Consider the following 22,118-nt stretch of genomic DNA (forward strand, 5'->3'; position numbering starts at 1 on the left):
GTTAGAAAAGGGCTGATGGATGTTTTTGATGTTTTCTTTGGACTCTTTTGGTTTGTTTTTTTTTTCAGCTGTTCAGTTCATGTCTTTTTTTAGTATATATATATATATATATATATATATATATATATATATATATATATATATATATATATGTACACATACACCTTAGATTTTTTTTCTGCTTTTTTTTAATATGGTTTTATGCTCAGAAATTTAAAGATTACTGTAATGTTTTGTTATAATCTTTATCCAAATAGACTGTATCCATAATAAGACTGGTTCTTACGATCTCTGACATATCAGTACGTACCTCGGTCGGAGAGGTTATATCCGATGGGGTTTGAGAAGTCAACCTGGGCGGTGTGGGATTGTCTAGGATCACATGGTGGCACCAGTACGACACAATATCAGTTGTGAGCCACAGTGTCTTTGGTTGTTTTGGCCTTTATCTCAAGACGGCTGTGAGGCTGGCACACCACAGATCAGACCTGGGTGAGTGTTGCATGTTGGCTCAATTTGGTCATTTGGCAGCTCATGTTGTCTCCCTCTGTTTCAGCTACAGCCAGTGACTGCTTCTCTCTGCGACACTGGCAAGCTCTCTGATGGCCTTATGTTGGGCCTGCCCTCTGATTCCCATCTCCATCAGCAGCCTTGGGCTGGAACTGGCTATTAAGCCTCCACAACCCATCTCCACGGGGTTACATCCCATTCCACTTCTCTGCTTCAGCTGCTAGATTAACACGTTGCCAACTTTTCCTTTCGAATGCCTCCTCGATGGCTTTAGTTGAGCTTACTGGTGCTATGGAGCTGGAAGCTCAATGATGAAGACACGCTGGCAGGATTTGGACCAGAGGACAAGGTTTGGGCACAGGTTGGTCATTACAACTTCTGGTGTGAAGGTGAGCCTCCAGTCGACTCACATTTCCCAGTCCCATTCTGCATTCAGTGAGCATGATTTGGTGGTGATAGTTTGGTCTGTCATTTCTCTCCTTTCTGCAAAAAGGTTGTTAATCGCAAGAAGACACCTTAACTTTTGGAGACATGGCATTGATGGTTACCCTCTTGCTCGCAAGTTTAGCAGCCAAGCACTAAATGTGAATAAAAATTAGAAAAGATATTGAATATTTAACTTTGAACAGCAGTGCATGGCACATAATCATGACCAAGGATATCAGAACTTGGGACGTCAGATTCAGCCTCGCTGCCCCATCCCATTTATGTTAATTTACATGCATGAGATATGCGTTTAATTGTCACTTATACTTAGTAATGAAGTATGGCTGTGGTCCATAGAAAATTTATAGCACTTTGATATAATCCATATCAGGGAATTCTCAGCTGCAAAAATGTGAGGTGTGGGTTGCTAATGAGAGGTCTGCAATCAGGCTATGGATATGCAGTCACAGGCTTCATCATCGTTGCTATGGTCACCAGCAGTTTCACACGCAGCGGCTTTAGATTTCGACCTGAGAGAAAACTGGCTGAATTTTTAGGTGATTTTTAGCAGACGCCTTGAAGCCAATCAGCCCAAAGTGTCATATCCATCCCGATGTTTCAGCAAGAGAGCTCTCGTCAGGCAACTGTCAGTTGATTAAAAGTCAGTCCAATCACCTGAGATGTACTCTGATGTATGAGTTCTGACAGCTCCCTGACTTTGTGAGGTCAGCATCTAACAACAAAATGAGCGAGCTGGGATTTGCATAAAAAGTAGTCGGTGTAAAATTCATGTTTCACCTCTAAATGTCATGAAAAACGACACTGATGAACAGCCGCCATTTAGCACATTCAGAAAACATGAGGTCCGTCTTGTCTCTGTTATCTCAGTTTACAACATACACCAGAGTTTAGATGTGCGACCTCCCGTTGCACGAAAGAGCCTAAAATTTCTATTTAAATAGACTCTCGGGCTCTTTGATGGGGAAAGACTGGTGTGAATGTGTGTAAATGTAAAAGGGAATGTCCAATAAAAAGTGTCACATTTTAGGATTTTATCTAAATAAAGATCATTGATGTGCTGATAGAAAGTTAGAGTGGCAGGAAACTTGCAGCTGCTGAGAGAAGTGGGGTTGAGAAACAAAGGAACTGGTTGTGATTGACATGCAGATGCATCTGTGTAAATTATTACCTGATTTTTAATCTTTTCTGGCTCTGTGTGTACGTGTGTGTGTGTGTAGGACTAAATAACTACAGTGCTCTACTGCTGCTGATTGTTTATTATTCCCCTGTGGATTTTATAGTTCATGTGCTGCAGATGGTGTTTGCCTCTTTAGGAGTTTTTTTTTTTTTTTTTTTTTGTTCAATCTCAAGTTTTTAATTACTTTTTTTTCTGCATTAATATGCATAAATATTTTGTGGTGAGCATATCTGGATGAGTAGCTCTTACTGCGTTTGTCCATAAAACTGTGGGGATTTTTTCATCCGTATAAAATGTGAAGAAATAAATATAAAAAGATAACTTTCACCAATGTGAACCATTGTTACTTTAAATTAGTCTTTATTCCCCTCTTAAATTAAATTTCTTCCATAAATTTGGCTTTGATGTGTTTACATGCTTTTAACCTGAAAACATGTAAGTTGTTTAACCTAATTAAGATGAGGTCTTTAAACGTGGCTTATTTTTTTCACTATAAATCTCCTTTTAAGTTGGTTTTGGCAGCTGGGTCCTCAGCCCACTTTAAAGTAAAATGTAAAAAGTTGGGAAGCACAGATTTTTTTTATTTTTTATTTTTTTTTGCAATTTATAGAATAAGCATCAATGAAATTCATTTAAAACAAACATTCTGTTTTGTTTCTTTTTTTTTCCATTTTACCCTTTGAAGTTATTACCTTACTTAGTTATTTTTTTTAACTTGTCCTGTCTAACATCATGACAGCAGAATGATGGTCTGGCTGCCATGTCGTGCTGAACACAATTACTGTGCCAAGAGGGATATGAGGCCTTCCTTGATTATTATATTATTGTTTGTTATCATATTTATGTTTTTGCCTTTACTGCTTCTGACTGCTGGACCTGCAGCCTTCTTTCTGCTGAATACAACTTCAACTCATCAAGAGGAAAACATTCAACATCTTTTTTTTCTAGATCTTTTTTCTAGATTGATTTTTTTATGACTCTGGATGCTTTTATTGGACAGTTGCTGGACAGCTGAGAGGTTCAGAGATAAAGGGAATAGCATGCAGGACAGGACTCCAGGCTGAGATTCCAACTTACGCAGCGTCAAAGAGCTGTTGTCTCTGTGCACGATGCAGCTGCTTAACCAGCCATAAACATGCCGTTCTCCTCCGTTTCCTTTTAACTTAGAGAAAATAATCTAATTAATGACAGGCTTTGCAATGAATTAACCTTAATTGAGCTCATTTTAATCACATAAATATACTTGCCCCTAGAAAGTAACTTTATTTTGCCACAGTTGCTGAGTTTTTAGCTTAGCTCTGAGTTGTGCATCAGTGTAATTGGTATACCAGGAAACTGTGCACTGACAGATGTTCTGCCCCTTTGCCATTAAATGCATTATTTTTTTTTATATATTGACATGTTAATTATGATTAATTAATTAAAGTCCCATCCCCATTTCTTTTTCTATTTCTTAAACACATGGCAATCTTTAATGCAAGCTTTGTTAACAGTGATTGATATGTACTTTTTCCATGGACTTCCTGCAGAACATCTTCCACGTCTCTCCTCCACAGCTCAAACACACATGGAGAGGTGATGGAAGCTGCTCTCATTTTCTACTGGCGCTCATTGTTTGTCAGCAAGTGTATTTTAAGTTGTGTACAAACAAATGCAACTTTTCTATTTCTCCTGGAGTTTGAACACTGAGATGTCGCTACACTACTTTTATTAGCTGTTGGAGTTTTGAGAGACTTGAGCTTCATCACTTCCATGCTCATCTAGTGTTTCTTGTTCGTTTGACTCAGGTGCAATGAATAACTCTGGAATTGGTGAGGATGACAGAATTTATCAGCCAATTGACCTCAACCATGACCTTCAACTTTTACAATTGATTCCAGTTTCCACTGTGATGGATTTTTTTGTTGCAAAAAGTTTTAGTTTCAGATTTTTACATTTTGTCCTCATTGTGAGACTGTTTCATAACATTGTGCATGATGTTTTTCCTCATTTAAGCAAAGAAAACATAAAGAAGGCTTTCTTTTGTCACATGAACCATCTGTCAGTTCCAATAAATGTCACTATAAAAGCTTTGAGAGCTGAGTTTGCTTGAACCTTAACAGAAACTTAAATTTTCTCTGTGTGTAGCTTTTTGAACCAGCAAACCTTTCACTGAATCCTGCTGCTTCTCTCCTGCACAGTTTTATGCTGGTAAACTCCTGTCAGAGGCGAGGTAAAGATAACAGAACTTAATTGGTGCAAAACTCCCATTTTGACCTGCTGGCTCAGAAACAGAAACCTGTTGTGTTGAGGTAAACTCCGGCTGCAGCTGCAGCCAGAGGTGTGTGCTTTAAAAAGGCCTTGACACAGCAAAGAAAATAATGGTCAGGGACTGGAAAAACATCGCTCACTTTTAAGGGCAAATCATAGAGCAGCAGCTTGGCCAAAGGACCCTTCCTTTCTGTCAGAACCTTGACAGAGTTGAACAAAGATGTGGAGCTGCAGACCTGAGTAGTGAAGTTTATAAATGGTGTTTCCTTCACTGGTCCTTGATGCCTGGTACAGTATTGGTTTATGTAAAAATACCACATTGTGGTGTCAGGTTGCCTGGTAGATGTGTCAAAATTTATTTTCCTGTCATGAGCAGGTGTGGAATTATTGGATTTTTAAGCTCAAGTTTTGAAAAAAAAAAAAAACAACCTTAAATGCTGAAGTCAGAGTGAGATTCCATGATGAGAATTTCCTGTTCGGCCACATCCCAAAGCTGCTTCTTTGGATTGAGATGTGGCGTTGGGGTGTTCAAACCATGCTATGTTGGTACTAAGAGTGGCAAAGCGTAGCAAGAAAATATCTCCCACACCAGCACCAGGAGTCTGTTCTTTGATTTAAAGCAGGATGGATTCATGCTTGTGACTCTGCCAACTGAATGTTGCACCTGGGACATCATTTTTTCCAGTCTTCTTATGTCCAGTTTTGGTGGTCTGTGTGAATGGTTGCCTCCGTTTCCTATTCTTAGCTGACAGGAGAGGCACATGGTGTGTTCTTCTGCTGCAGCAACCCATACACTTTAAATATGGGTGTGTTGTGTGTCCAGAATTAGTATTATAACCAGTAATTATCAACCAATCTGCTTTCTCCTCTGACATCAACAAGCCTGTTTGGTCCAGACAACCTCTGCTTACTGGATATTTTCTCTCTTTCAGACCATTTTCTGTAAACAATAGATCAGGTTGTGTGTGAAAACACCAGTTGATTAGCAGCTACTAAAATTGTCGCTTTTCCCATTCTGATGGTAATTTTGAACTTCAACAAGTCGCCTTGACCGAGTCCACATGCCCAACTGCCGTGATTTGCTGCCAGGTGATTGGCTATTTGTGTTTACACACAAGGTATTTCTTTAGCTTCTTCTGCAATATGAAAGGAATTTACACCTATTAAACACATTTCCTTGCTTAAAAACAATGACAGTGCATCATATCACTTCATCAATGCTCCAGATGTATGACTCTAAATTGGTGGCAGAATTTGACACCAACGCCTCCAGACCAAACATCAGCATCTTATGGAATCAAAGAAAAAAAAATACATTAAGGCTTTTTCATTCTGGCGCATTGATTTGTTTCTTTTGTTGAATTTTTCCAGCTGAGTGAACCACCTACTTTCGTATTTTTCGTTTCCATCTACAGCTTTCATATATAATTTATTTATTTTTTTCCCATTGTGGTCTCTGGCAGCGGGAGATTTTTTGCTCTGGTATGCTGTTCCGACACATTTTCCCTGTTTCTGTTGACGATAAACAGCATTTAGTACCAGTCTGAATGGTGGCTGTGGCCTCCTGTGACTGTCTGAATAATAGTGCACTTGTCTTTGCCTGCTGTGAGAGAATACCCATGTAAGTTTACAATTAGAGAGTCCTGCTGGGGCCTTTCGAACAATCCAGAATGTTATGTTTAATTATAATAACCATACTAGGTTGGTAGGCCTCCATGTTGAAGAGCTTTTAACTGCACATGGGAGCTGCTGAAAATGTCAGACCACAGACACACTTGGGTAAGCACAAACAGGTTGGTCATTGAAGAAGGAAAAGACCTGATCATGGGGTCAGATGGTCATTTGTAGGCAGTGGCCCATTACTAAAGAATCATTTGCATAGAAAAAAAACCCAAAAAAACAAACAACCAGTTTGTTTGGAGAGAAGGACAGCTAGCACCTAGCAAAAAATTAAAACCAATCTGTCATGCCATAAGATTCTTTTACTGAGCAATTTTCATAGAAAACTAAATATGGTAAGTTTTTTGAGACACTATATGTGTTGTATATGATTGCTTCTGCTTATTGTGTGTGCATGCTACGGCCTTCAGCTTCAGCACCAGATGCACTCTCCTCACACACTGTTGTGTAATCTGTAAAGTTAACTAGATTTCTTTATGTGTCAGATGCTTTTAGCAATATGTTAGAGGCATTACTTAAAAAAAAAAAAAAAGAAAAAGAAAAGATCTAGTCTCAGTTGTCATGCTCTCCAGTCCATAAATGGTTTTTTTTGTTATTCCCAATGAAGAAACTGATCTAGGCATGAAAACATTCAGCTCTTTCAATAGCTAATGCTTGGAATAAAATACAATGCTGAACTCAAACTTCAGATCCTTGTTACAGTGAAGCTATGATGAAATAACTACAGTCTATTTTGTGTTTTTGCAAATTTCTTATTTAAAAAGCAAGTAGATGTTTTTAACACTAGAACCGCCAAACAGGTCATTTTTACCTCCTTGGCCCTTCAAACACTTATATATCTCTGTTAAAAATAAAATCCCTATTTCTCCAAATTCATCACTTTTCCTGAAATGGGTCCAGTGAACTTATAGTGAATTTTGGTGAGTGTGTGATCACAACAAAAAGAAACCTGAGCATAAATATCTAGAACCGCCAACGGGGTTTCTACCGCCTAATGAAATGCATTGTTTTCATCTGTCAGATGTTTTTCACGCCACGCCCATTCGCGCCACTCCCGGTTGCTTCGTAACGCACGTGAGTTTGACAGCTGTCAAAGATTGAGGTTTTCTGATCGCTGAATTTGAGAAATGGATACATACAAGAGATATATGAATGCCAAAGAAGCTATGTTATTATTTCAAGAACTGCGTGACGGAGAACTAGCTCTGGATGACGGTGGAGGATTCTGACGAGACGTTGGAGGAATCAGTAGCTGGAGAAAGTGATGATCCGTCTCTTTTACCAGATAATGAATCATCTAGTGAGTAAGAGGAGCTGATCATACATCGCCACAATCACACGTTGTGTTTGTATGTGAGTGAATGAAAAATAAGTTGAAGAGCAGCGTTTATTTATCTTACTGTAAAATTTATTAGAATATTGAAATATGTTATTTCGTTATTTAATATATGTTTTTTACTGTTTAGCTAGTTTTTTTTTAAAGTCTCAATTATAACTATTAAAATAATTGATGGAATCAAACAACTTCAAAGCATCTTTGCATTATTTGCGCTGTTGCAGCAGGGGGTGGTAAAAATTACCCTTCTCTGTGGTTCTAGGAGTATTGGAATGTTCTAGTGTTAATAAGATCTATTCCTCATTATATCACAGTGCTGCAGAGCTCTTTGCCAGATCTCCCTTGTAAATGATGTATTTTTTACCTCTGTGGGACAAATCTGGTTAAGGTTATGGAATAAAACCAATAAATAAGTATAAAAAAAGCTAATTCAACCATTTTTTACTCCAACACTCCAAAAGGATTTTACTATGTACAATATTCATGAGCTCATGAGTCGTATGTTTAAATAAGAATAAATAGCAGGGATATGGTCACTAAGTGTTTTAAAAACTAAAAACAAAATCTCAACATCAATTTTATAGTTACAGACAATTTATACCATTTTTGTGGAATTTGTGAGACAGTCCTTACAACAACTTCTGCATTTGATACAATTTTCAAAGGAGCAGCTTTTGGGACATGTTGGGAGAGTCAATGTACTTCTTTTATTGACTTAATAAAAAACAACAGAATTACATTCAGCACATTTTAACCTATTTGTTCCTTCAGTTAAAAAAAACAAAAAAAAATTTTAACCTCTCACAGTTTTAGTTGGTGCAGCATATTTGAATATTATAAAAGTGATATTAACACATACAGGATGGAAAAAATCCACATAGTACACAGGTAAACGATTAATCATCAATGCAGCGACCAGGAAGGGACTGTAGGCAACAGTATGCGTACAAAGTCAAACGCATACTGTCCACACAAGGTCTTCTTGTGCTCACAGTGTCGTCTGCACAACTGAGAATTATCCATTCTGACTGCAGCAAACCCTTTTCCTTGACTTTTCTTGAAAGGTGATTTAACAAATGAATCAAAAGTTTTCCCCTGAGTTCCGACTTTTGTCCAACATGTTGCTGTTCACAGCCATTAAAGTTAGAGAAGAGTTTCAGATGGTTAAGTCATCTCTTTTGTTCCAACGTGGCACCATCTTAAAACTGTAATAATATTTGCAATTCACCAAAAAAGCAAAGAAAATAAAACCATGTGTTCGCTTTTCTGTAGTTTTCAGTTTATGTCTTTGAAAAAATGGGGACAACCCGCCAGACTCTTATAGCTGCGGTTGGTTTAGTCAGTCACTCCTGGAGGATGTCCCAAGTATCTGTGCAAATGTCCCCAGATGAAAATGTGAAATTAAATCAAGCATTCAAAAAACATATTGGAGTTGGATATTAAATGATACAGTCAACTGTGCAGTGCATAATTTCACCATCAGCTGGTTATTGCGTGTCTTATGTCTTGGCTCAGTCTCATCCTTTAGGCTTTGTCCTCCTGAACATACAAAAAAGCAAAAAGATAAACTATTATTTAGAAGCAGAAAAAGTTTAAAAGAGAAATGCAAAAAGTAAACATACAAATATAAATAAAAAGGCCCTAAAGATGTCTGTTTTCAACATAATCTGTAACTTTCATGTATATTTACTTATTTATTTATTTTCTGACTCCAGCAGTGTTAAACTAACATAACCTCAACGTGGAACTCTTTTGGCCTCTAACGACCTCCGTGCAATCAGCCCACCTTGCTGGAATCAATATACTGTGTGATACTAAATTGTTCAGTTAATTCTGTAAGACTTGATTTTTTTTTGTGCTGCCTCACAGCAAGTGTGAGAGAGTTCTAGCTTAACCAGAACACTAATGTGGCCCGCTGAGGTTGCTGACTGTCTGTCATCATGGATGAAAAGGCACACTGCTCTTTCGAGCCAGTCAGGGACGAGTAACTAGCTCATTTAGAAGTGGCACCTGACACATTATCCGTCCCTGAAGAATGAAGCTATGCTCCACAACTGCTGGAAAGCCTTTGATTAGAAGTACATTCAGACACAGTGAAAAAGGTTTAGTTAAGACTCTTTGTTTGTTTTTTGGGGAGAGACGCAATCAATCTTTTTTTTTTTTTTTTTTTAAAGTATTCACCTCCATCTGAACCTGAAGGCGTGTCAGAGATCTACAGAAACACAACTGTGGACTTTGTCTTCATTGGGACTAAAAGAAACCAGCTGTCCTGTGACAGGTTTTGAATTTAAAGTGTCCATAAGGTGGAAATGCTTCTCCAGTTGCCACCCCCACCTCGTCTGTCTCTGAGCATGTAATTGAGGCTGCTGCCTACTGATTGCATGCAACAAGTTCAGCTTAGCCGCAGGTCAAAGATCAAGCATACATGATGTCAACATAATGGCGCCCTTTATGTTTCACTCAGCGTCTGCATGTTCACATTCACACATGCACAAAGAAACTCAATCATGTGGGATTTAACAGCAAATGATGCTGTGGAGGAAGAGCCCCCGTGATACATCTGGGAAATCAATTTTAAACATGGTGCAGTGCTTAGAGAAGACAAGAGGTTAGAGCAGAAAGATATGCTAGTGCTGTTACATTTCTTTATTATTTCACCTGTAAGTATATCTCAAAACAGAATACACACTTGTGTTTTTTTTTTCCATTCAAAAGTAGTTGATAATTCCTGTCCACAAACACACATCGTCTGCACAAACAAGCATGCTTTCCGTGAGCTGTGCTGACATGAGGGGACTGGAATCCCTGTGGGACGTTTGACAAGTAAACGTAGCTTGGTATTTCGTGCTTTTAGGTAATAATCCCTAACATGAGCTGATAAAAACATTTAAATCATCTAAGAGCTGCTCATTTAAATCAGAACTCTGTTTGTAGTGGGTCTTGCATGAGATATCATTCACATGGAAACATCTGGCTGGAGATTGGGATGGACTTCATCCTCAGACAAATAATTTGATGTGAGATGAACCCAAGTATTGGTCCTAGATAGTACACTGGAATGAGGTCAAAATGCTTTATATGATGCTTAACTTTAACAGAAAATAGAAGTCTTCACAGAGGCAGGTGTCACCATGTCTGTAATTACAGTGTCTGCTGCGTTAGCATAACCACAAGTCTAGAATAAAATGCCTGGTGCTAGCTTGGTGCACCAGTCTGCTGATCTGCATGGTGAGGAGTGCTGCAGGGTGGTACATGCTGGTTATTTCAGCTGGTATTGCCTCATTTTTTTAACAATCATCATTAGGTTTAAGTAGGAAAACGTCCAAAGATTGACACATTTCTTTTTCAGTTACAAGTATTTTTGCGGGTGATTCACGTCATATTCTCCTTCATATGAAACATAGGAAGTGCTGCAGGGAAAGCTTTTATTCATTTCCACTGACTTCACCCACTCGTTTTTCTCCCAGTCTTGGTTGTTTCTGCATTTCTTCATCTTTGTTTTTAGTTTCCATGATATTCTGCAGAAATCTGTCTAGTTGAACATGTGAGTTTTCTCCGTTGGCTTCAGCTGGGCAGCACAGATGATGGCAGGTTAACTCACACTTGACCCACTTGCGCATTTTAGACAACATGAAAGCACACATAATGAGGGTCCTACCTGCTTTTTTCAGAGTAAAAACCTGTCACAATTAGGCTTAACCAGGGAAAAGAGGATGGCTACGGTAAAGGCTAAAAAGGTGAACATATGTCTACAAAATTAACTACAAAAAAAAAACAAACATAATCTGAAAATTTCAGACAAGAGAAACAAATATTAAATGATTCAAAATAAATTTTAAGCAACAACCTACAGTAATTGTGACAAGATTGTGGATCCAACTATTCTATGCAGAAGTACAATCCCACGCGGTGTAAAGTGTGAATAAAAACAGAATGCAATGATTTGTAGCCTCTTTTCAAGCCTGTGTGTACTTGAATAAAACACAAAGACAGTATATGTAATGTTCAAAATGATCATCTGTTTCTGATAATTGTTTTTTTTTTTTTTCTAAACCTGTGCTGTCCAGCATCTCAGCAAACAGAACAGCAATCTGCGTGCCATATTTTTACCTGACAGATTTGCTCTGTCATGGGAGACATCGCATGTATATAGCTGCCCTTGATAATCTGAATATTTTTATTATTATAATTATTTTATTTTACTTTATTTATTTATTTTTTTCCTTTTTTTCATTTTGCAATCATTGTCAGTCTTGATATGGCCGAGCTGGACCTGGCAGGGAAAGAGGAAAAAAAAAAAAGAGGAAATGAAAGGAGTAAAAAGAGAGACAGAAAAGAAAGGCATGTCTAAGCTGCTAAAGTTACAGTATTTGCAAAACAATATAAAGTACTGAAAAAATACAACAAGACATAAGTAGGATAGTGACAATATTCAAAAACAGACAAAAAAAAAAGAAAAATGAAAGTACAAAAAAGTAAATTAATTAATAAAATAACAATTACCATACCAACCGTTATTAAACATACCTACAGAGTCATCAGCAACATTTAGTAGGAAGCAGATGGGAAGATGAGCGCTTTGTGGGCGTGCACGTGTGAGTGTTCAACCTGTGATCATGCAATCAAAGACCAGCTGAGTGCTTGTAGGGGAGCACGACCATGACCCGAGGTGTTGGAGAGGAGCCCAAGGCCCCCAGGGCCCGGCAAGCCCACCGCGCACAGAGCCCGGGCAGGCAAAGCAGAGAGAGCCTCCGTCCCCCGAGCCCAGAGCAGTGGAAGCCCCCAGGCAGGCGCCACCTGGCGCACCGGGTAGCACAGGGTGACGACAAGCCGGCCCGGCGGGCGCCGGGTGCTGAAGCGCGGGCCGCACAGAGAGCCGGCAGCCCACAGGCCCCAGGACCACCCGTACCCCCCGGCAGAGCCCCGGCCAAGACCCAGCGGGCCCCGCCCACCCAGAGCAAAACCATCGCGGGGCCACCACGATACCAGGGGCGGGATCCCCAAGGACAAGGACACGTCCGTATATCAACCCCCCAACAACCCCTCCCCACAAACCTCCCGCTGCTTCATATCCCCCCTCCCTCCCTCACCCTCCCTCCCTCACCAGCACCCTCCCCAACCCTCTCCCTCCCAAACCCTACCGTCCCCAACACTCCTACCCCACCCCTCCCTCCCATTCCACACACCCCCCTCCCTCCCACCCTCCCATTCAACCCTCCCTCTCCTTCCCAATCCCCCCCCAGCAACAACCGGAGGACTGCAGGCCCCAGACCTGAACTCTCCACATTCACACACACACACACACACTTATGCAGCCAACCAGAGACCCTGCCGGCCCCCTCATGCGGCCCAGGCATTGCCCAGGACAGAGGGTCCCCCGCAGCGCCCCGTCCCCAACCCCCAAGCCAGCACCAGGCCCGCCCTCCGCACCCCGAGTGCTCCCCACGAAGAGGGGGAATAGGAAGACCCCTGCTGTTGTATGTTATCTGTTTGTTTTTTAATGGACGCCTGCAACACATTATAAAAACAGCCAGCACAGTAGCAACAAAAGATTGTAAAAGTTAAGGAATGTTCAATGAGTTCATTGTAAACAGTTGAGTGTCATGATCGGTTATAAAAGTGGAATCCCTGAAATGCTCAGTTGTTCACAAGCATTGTGAAACAAGGGTCACCACTGTATGACCAACTGTGGTAACAAATAGGCAACAATGTTCCTCAATGTACTCCTGTCCATAATACCATAAAAAAAAATTGACAAGGCCAAAAGCATTAATTGAATGTCTGTAACTCTTGGCCCTTCAGGCATAAAAATTATGCATTAAAGTCAAAGTCATTATGTAAAGTATATTACACCGTATGTACAGAAACTCTTCAGAAAATCATTGTGAGTTACCACAGTTTTTCACTGCAACTACAAGTACAAGTTAAAACTCTTCAATGCAAAGTGAAAGCCATCTATCAACAACCAGAAATGCTGCCAGCATCTCTGGGTCTGAGCTCATGTCAGATGGACTGACAAAGTGTGATGTGGTCTGGTAAGTCTACATTTCAAATTGGTTTTGGAAATCCCAGATTTCGTGTCCTCTGGGCCTGAGAGAAGAACGACTATCTGGATTGCTTTCAGCTCAAAGTTCAAAAGCCAGCCTCTGTAATAGTATGGGGGGTGTGGGTTACTTGCACATCTGTGAAGTCACCATTAACAATAAAATGTACATCCAGGTTGAGGAGCAACAAATGCTGGTATATATCCATGTCACCCTATCTTTCAGGGACTTCATTGCAGCAAGACAATGCCAAGTCACATACTGCAGCTGTTACAACAGCATTGCTTTGCAGTAAAAAGTCCAGGTACAAGACTGGTCTGCATGAAGTCCATACCTGTCTTCTACTTTAAAGTTAAGCAATGGAGGGTATACATAAAGCAAGAATGGGAAAGAATCCCACTTATAAAGCTTATATTTTGTGTCCTCAGTTCCAAAACGCCTATTGAGTGTTGTTAAAAGGAAAAATAAAGTAACACAGTAGTAAACATGCCTGTGTCCTAATTTGAAACATGTTGCTGGTATAAAATTCAAAATGAGTAAAGATTTGCCCCAAAAAAAAAAAAAAAAAAAAAAGTTATATCAGTTTAAACAAAATATCTTGCCTTTGTAGTGCATTCAACTGAGTTTAGGTTAAAAAGGTTTTTCAAATTACTGTATTCTGTTCTCATTCATCGTTAATGGAACATCCCAACTTCATTGGAATTAGGGTTGTAACTTCTCACACAGTAAAAAAAATAAAATAAAATTCCACCTGAAGCCTTTCACAAACCGTTCCATTGGTGCAATCCATAAGGAGCTAACAAGTCAAAGCACGCGGTGAAGACCAAAAACTAGAAATGACAAGCAGCTCTGAACCATCTGCAGCTTCTCTGAGTGATTATCTGTCACATGATTTTATCAGCAGGACAGCAGACAGTCAGACCAATAGCAGGGGATTGACAGCATACCAAGGCAAGGTCAGATGCCATCTAGACATTCACTCGTTTGCAAACACAATAACCTGAATATTCAAACACAAATGCGTGGGCCTGTTATCACAACAAGGCCGAACATCAGGGTCTTTGGAAAAATGATACCAGTTGAAATTCAGAAAATCGTGTCAATTTGTTGGATAGGGGACACGTGTAAAAGAAAAGGTGACGCATATTTAACTTATTTTAGCATAACAACCCTGTTGCTGATGCACAACCTTGATAATGTGATTAATACTGGACAGCTTAGATCAATCTTTGCTTTCGAATTAGGAGGCAGATGCCAGCAGCTTGTAAATTTACCAATCAAACTAATGATTAGTGTGTTTTCTCCGGTTGCAGAGAGCTTCCTCTACCTTCTGCATCTGATTGATTCATTGCCCAGCCGAGACAATTCTTGAATGAAAGCAGACACTTGTATGTAATACTGCTTGTCATACTTCCAGCTGCGTGAAGAGGTAAATGCTACTACAATAGCACACATATCAAAGTTCCGTTTAGGTCAGACTCTGTAGCCAGCAATTTGAAGATCAAAGAAGATCAGAGTTGCTTCACTGAAGCATTTTCTTGCCTTTTTTAGTAATGATACCTCCGTTGAGAAGCTGTCAGTGTTCCCATTTGATCTGATTAGCGCGTTGGCAGCAATGATCAAAGAGCAAGCTTCATTTGCACACTATCATTCTGGCTTTGAACCTCAGATGCTGCAAGTAAAATAATTTGGCAGACAGAGACAAGACATTTCTCTTGACTTAAACAGAGGTTTAAATTAGCATACTGTGTTTAAATTTTTTTACACTTGCAGGGCACAGACAAGCAAGAGAGTTTTTTCATGCTTGGGCAAAGGGCTGTGCATTATAAGCAATGATGTGTTTAAGATTTTTTTTTTTTCTTACACTCATTCTGTGTCAAATATTCCAGTGCAAAAGACCGCAACCCTCAGGAGGATTACTTTAATGCACTACCAATGTCAAACATGTCTACAATTTAACAAGGTATTTTTGGAGAGCTCCACACAGCTCTGAGTTTCAATTCAAACCTCATGCCAGATACTTTGCTTCAACTTAAGATTTGTTGTTAAAACAATACCAAGGTTATAGGCATAGGAGCAAAAATGCAACGTCTGCAAATTAATGCCATGAATATATCACATTTCCCTTAATGCATCACGAAAAAGTACCTTACATATGGTCTTCTTAAATGTTACCATCTTGACTCAGGTGAGGAATGACCATAAAGCATTTCTCATCACATTAGCAAAAACTGTGTCTCTGTCTTTTTGACAGCACTGTCAGTTGAAGGTATCCTTGGCAAGTTAAGCAAATGCCCAAAAACTTTAGATGCAGCCTACAGTGTCAGGGTTAAAGTAATTAATTTCATCACTTTACAAGAAAATGATCTAAAAGTAAAAGGCCAAAACAATCACCAAGACTGAAGATGAACGTTTAGGATAAGAAGAAAATGTGATGTGTTCTCTCAACTGAAGCTGTTAAGGCAGGGGTGTCAAACTCCAGTCCTCGAGGGCTCCAGTCCAGCAGATTTTTGTTGTCTCCATGCTCCAACACACCTGACTGAAATCCATAAATATGTTGACAAGAAGCTGCTGGATCCATTTTATTTGAATAGGCTGTGTTGGTAGAAGGAAACAACAAAAACCTGCCGGATACCGACCCTTAGGATGGATGGAGTTTGACACCCCTGTGTTAAGGTCTTAAGGATGCTAACTGACAGACATCAGACTAGCTTTAATTAACTATGCCAATGAGTAAAAGAAGGTGGAGCCTGTTTGGAAAAATTAAAATGCTTCGATGTAAAATCACAAATGCACACCACAGGTATTTAATTCAATTCAATTCAGTTTTATTTGTATCGCGCCACTTCACAACAATGTTGTCACAGGACACTTTGCATACACATCACATCAAGCCAATTCACACATACCCTATCATAGAAATCAACTGAATTCATGAAATAGTGACTTCGATCCAATCCCCCATCCTGAACACCCACACGGCGACAGTGGGAAGGAAAAAACTCCCTTTTAACAGGAAGAAAACCTCTGAAAACCAACCGGACTGGTTGGGGTGGAGAGGACAGGAAAGACAGATCAACATGTACAACTGCACTTATTCAGGAAGACCTGCGGAAAAAAGAAGAAATAAGTTAGAGATGGCAATATTGTCATATATTTATACATTAAAGAGAAAAAGAGCAAGTTACTTCTCATTGCATCAGGTGACGTCCCCATTGCTACATAAGTTATGGAAGGCTAGACTACCCATAACTATGAGAGCAAAGAGCATGACCTTGACAGTTGGGTCCCGTACATGCAGACTCCAACTCAAGAGATGCTCATTTCCTAACTGTAAGATTAATGAAAAAAGAAGATTTTCAGCTTGATCTTAAAGGTGTGGACGGTGCACGCACACTTATATTCATCAATCATATAGCCAAAACTTTTTCATGGCAATTTGCTGAAATTCAGACATAGCTAATTTAGAGTGGCGTGATTGCTAGATGTAACTCTTGTCAGCTAAGAACAGGAAACAAATGCTACAATTCATATATGATCACCAAAATTGGACAAAATTTAGGTCCCTTAGGTAGACTGTGTTTAAACTGTGTTCAGTTGGTATTGAGTATTGTTGGTGACCATGTCTATTCTTTTATAACCACAGAGTACCGTCTTATGATGGCTAATTCAAGCAGAACAATGCAGCATGCCACAAAGCTCATATCATCTCCAACCGCTCTCTTGAAAATGGCGATGAGTTCAACACACCAGATCTCAATCCAATGGAGCACCTTTGGGATGTGGTGGAACTTGAGATTGTCCTCATCGATGTGCAGCCAACCAATCTGCAGCAACCGTATGCTGCTATAATGTCTTTTGAGAATTGCAGTTCATCACCAGCGTTCAACTCGAAGGAATGCAATGGAGGCAATGATCCTGTTTTGCCCGGATGGCATATTTATTCGTCAAAAAAGGCGATAAACATCTCCTCTTTAGGAGGTAATGTATCAGAAGAGACTCATACAATAAAAAAGAAGGGAAGAAGATAACCTTGAGCGTGCTCACTAAGCATGAACATGAAGACAGAATTACGCCTCACAGTGATGAGAATCATAAACAACATTTCAATTGGCAATAATACACAACTCGAGTACACAAGTTAATCTCTTAACAATGTCATTATGAAGCAAAATCTCAGGAATGTTTCTAACAACTTGTTAAATCTCTACTACAAAGAATAGTGGCAGCTCTGAAGGCAAAAGGGGGTCAAACCAAAAACCAGAAAGCTGGATTTAATGAAGGTATGAAGGTATGTTGGTCTCTCTCCAATGGTGGCATTCTCAGACCAGACATTTCCATACTGTTAAACTGGGAAGCCTAGGAGATGTAATAATTATAATTATTATAATAAAAACAAAAAACAAAACAAACAAAAAAAAAAAAACAGGATGTTTTTTTCTTGTTCATTCCGAAGAAAATGACCAAATGAACGGTGCTGGCTGTGTTTGTGCAGTTCTATCACAGCATTGAAATGCTAGTCAGCTTCTTGTATGAATCTGTTTGACATCTGCTCTTTACAATAAATAATCTACCAAAGATATCTCTACCAAATGGTGTGTCTGAGAGTTTGGATTGAGTTGACGTTTTCTGCAGGTGGCTCTGATTTCTTTTTCTGCACAGCTCCGGCTGCAGTCACAGCTCAGCGTACCACAGACGCTTCCTTCCCCATTTATTACCAATCAGCCACAAATGTGAAACCTATTACTCGCCGTGATATTAAACCTTTTGAGTGCTTATGTAGGTGGAAGTAATCAGTAGGAGCAGAACAACGGACATTTTCTAGAATAAACTTGTTCCTCACGTGACACATGGTGGTGCATTAGTGCTACGAGTCCCTTATCTGTTTCAAACCTCCATAATGTGAAGTCAGTTTTCATGCTTGGCTGGTTCCTTTAAACTGGCAGGCTGCCTTGGAGACAGAGGAAGTGTAAATATTTTTCACTGGCAGTTCAATGTTTTGGTTCTTGCAACATTCACTTAAACAAAGATATCGAACAAAAATCAGACTGACTTGAACACAAACTGCTCGTCTTAGTTCTGCTAAACCAGAACTGCAACTTTTTCTTTCTTATCCTCAATTTAAATATGCTGATATTATTTCATGTATTTATTTTTGTGCAATTTTATTTAATGTATTCTACTTTATTTGTGTTTCCATAGCGACAGCATGCCAAAGCGAATAGCTCTGATCTGCTTCCTGTCTCTGGTCATGCTGATGAGTGTCCTGGGAAACCTGCTGGTCATGGTGGCCGTCTGCAAGGACAGACAACTCAGGTGGGTTTTAATTTGAGATTCATTTCCTTTGACCTGCATTCATTTATAAGGTGAAACATAAACTGCAGCCTTTCTCAAAGGTTTTACATTTCAGTACATAACTGATCCTTAGCAGGTTTTTCCAATGGGGTGAATAAACCTTTGATGACCAAGAAAAGAATGCAAAATCATATTTTATAGATTTACAAACTATCATGTCGTTAACCCCTTCATTCATGCATTGATATAAAAAATACCACATTTTTTTTATTTTGCCCCTACATACATATGCAATGATACTTTTTTGTTTGTTAGTAATATTTGGAATTTATTTGATTTGTTTTAATCTATTATACAAAACATTTATAAAATAAAATGTAATCAAAATTATACTATGTATATATTTAACAAATATAGTGTATCAATGTATCATCTTCTTTTCCTATTTATCACAAAGGCAAACTTGTATTATTACAATCTATGCATTTATGTTCAGTTATATCATATATTTATTTATTTATTTTTCAGTGAGTGGTAATGTATTGGACGACTCACTAGCATATGCTGAAGTGGTTCATTTACAAATACACCATCCTTATTTGTGAACATGCAAGAAAAAAGCTCATGAATAGTTGTCTACTAAGTGACCACTATGCCTGAAAGGGTTAATATTTAACACGCGGCCCGAGGAGTCTGACATGTGGCTCTCGGGTTTTGAAGTTTCTCTGATCATTGCAGGGTCCCCTTTTGGCCTGAGCCTGCTGGGATGTCCAGTGACTGACAGCTGTCCTGACTGTTTTCTTTTTCTTTCACTGTAGAATAATATTCTTATTGTTTTAATTTACTAATATTTCAGAGAATAAAAGAAGCAAACATTTGCTGATGTTTTTCCTCTTTGGCATTGCAATAACATATAACTGAGTGTTGCAGGCCAAAAAAGTCCAAAACTTCTGCTTTTATAGCGGTGCCACCACTGACAATCAAGTTATTTAACTACATTTTCATGTAAGTAATACATGTGGGTTTAATATTTTCCTTTAAAATTGTATGAAAGAAGATATTTGGACGAGGAGGCACTTCGTTTTTACATGACTGCGTCTGGTTGTTGTTTGGTCTGTTTTGCCGGTTTGTTGATGTGACAGATATTTCAACCACTCATTCTGTTCCAAACACTTTTTTGCAGCTATACTTTCCAGATGGTTCTGTGTAACAAAGCATCTGCTGGCATAACTGGGCCAGTTGTCATGGAGTAGTCGAGCGGGAGAGCTTTAGTGAAACAAAATGCCTCTCGGTGCGTTTCAGCTCATCTTTAAAAAATGGCTACGGCAGTTAAATGAGACATATTTCACATTTAAGGAGAATGGATTTTACGGTGGAAGTAGGAGCTGCGTCTGCAGAGTAGAAACATGTGTGATACAAGCTAAGCGGTGGTGACGGGGGCAGAGCTGGCAGGCTATCCTGCATGCGGCTGCTCTGCTCACGCGGGGGGGCTGATGTCACCGCAGTGACTGATTTTATAACTCCCCTTCATCCTTTCCTCTCCACCTTGTCTTTCTCTTTTGCCCTTGTGTTGTCTCTCTCTGCTTTGTTTCCCTTTGATCATTGGTCACTTCCTCTCTTCATCTCTTTTTATCTCATGACACCTGAGAGCACAGGGTGACCTTTGTTCGCATGATGCTGGCATGTGTTTGCGTGTCGGTCAGTCTCTGAAATTTTGCATTTATGTAAAAGAGACACCAATAAAATGCGGTTAATCATTATCTGTAACACGAATGAACCTGCTTTGTACACATTTGTATATTTAAGAACTCAGCAGAGTCGCTGCTGTGTTGTCTCCTGTCCCTGAGGAGAGAACAATGACACACAGTCTTTGTTCCATCTGCCTCATTGTCCTGCTGTCCACTGGGAACGACCCACATAGACACGTAGTCACACATTGTCAGATATAAAAACACAGGCAAATATCTCATCAGTAGGGGTATCCCTTGGGTGTGTGTTTGTGACAAATATTACAGTGGAGCACATCATTAACAAACAAAGCTGTTTCAGGCAGGCACTAAAAAAAAATAACTCCAACAGACAGACATTCTTTCAGCAATATGTCCAACATGCAAACTCAAATGGTCCAACATGGACCGCCGTGTTTGGTGAGAAAACTAGACAGTTTGTCAAGAACAGAGAAAACACCAACAGTCAAAAGTTTGGACTCACTGAGAAAGGGTGTTTGAACATTTGACTGGTAGGGTATGGATACTACAGAGAAACAAAATGGCAAGACAGCAAAATATTAGAATACCCCAAAATATTTCTTTTCATATTTAGAGACAAAATATTACTATATAAAGGCATGGAGTGACAAACCTGTTTTTCCATTTGTGGCACAACCTCACAAATGACCTAATTTCTGGACAGAACATGTAAAAGCTACATCAGTACAAAGCAAAATACTACAGTTTAAGGTGAAATATTAAAATATGACACAGATCTTTTTTCTATTAATGATTACTGCCTGTTTGTGTCCCTGTGTGACCCTGTGATGGACTGGTGACCTGTCCAGGGTGTACCCTGCCTCTTGCCCAGTGATTGCTGGGATAGACTCCAGCTTCCCTGCAACTCTTAATTGTAAGATGCTTTATTGTTTAAAGTGTATTTCAGTTCTTGAAAATGTGCTAAATGAATGAAATGCATTAATATTATTATTATTGTTAGTTGGACCGAGGGGTTAAGAAAATGGATGGATGGATGGATGAATGAATGAGGACTACATAGATATTTTTGTTATCTTACATAATCCACAGCTAACCAACATGCACAGATACCGAGCTAGAATGCAGTCATTACAAACAAGTGAAAATGTTTAGCTTGAAATAAAATAGTCTGCAGTGAAAGCAACAGTTGCCGTGCATGCTCTTTACTCCATCACTTCCAAACACAAGGCTTACATTTAAAGTAGGTCCTCATATATATGAACAGCATCAGGTCAACATTTTGTGACATGGAATTATTCAAATAGACTTAATCCCAGTTTGCGATGAAGAGGAAGACACAATTGATATACCCACAATAAGATGACAAAGTTAACTATGAATGAACATATGTGGCAAAATTTCAGGCAACATTTGCAGGATGGCCTGAAATCTATGCAAAGCTAATCAAGCTGAAGCTAATGGTATATTATGAACTCATTTTGTAAAACTGCAAATTTAAAGTTGCCACACTGTTATGTAAAATAGTTAAATGAAGTATTAAACTGAGATGGAAAGGATCAGATTGAAGAAATTCTATAGGAAGTTTTTAAATAAAAAAATAAAAAAATAAATAAAATGTTTGTATTTTCTTGCTTATTCACATCAGTTACAGAAGAAGACAAGAGTGTACT

At 39.2% G+C, this 22,118-nt stretch overlaps 1 protein-coding gene across 1 annotated transcript in view; it reads left to right on the forward strand.

Annotated features, from left to right (window-relative positions):
- Positions 1-22,118, forward strand: part of htr4 (5-hydroxytryptamine receptor 4) — a 179,432-nt gene that overhangs the window by 43,396 nt on the left and 113,918 nt on the right. Inside the window, exon 2 of the mRNA XM_079249570.1 lies at positions 18,647-18,760. Coding sequence (XP_079105696.1) covers positions 18,647-18,760 — 114 coding nt within the window. The remainder of the gene's footprint in view (positions 1-18,646; positions 18,761-22,118) is intronic.

Source organism: Telmatherina bonti, assembly GCF_933228915.1.
Source record: "Telmatherina bonti genome assembly, chromosome: 12".
Classification (NCBI taxonomy): domain Eukaryota; kingdom Metazoa; phylum Chordata; class Actinopteri; order Atheriniformes; family Telmatherinidae; genus Telmatherina; species Telmatherina bonti.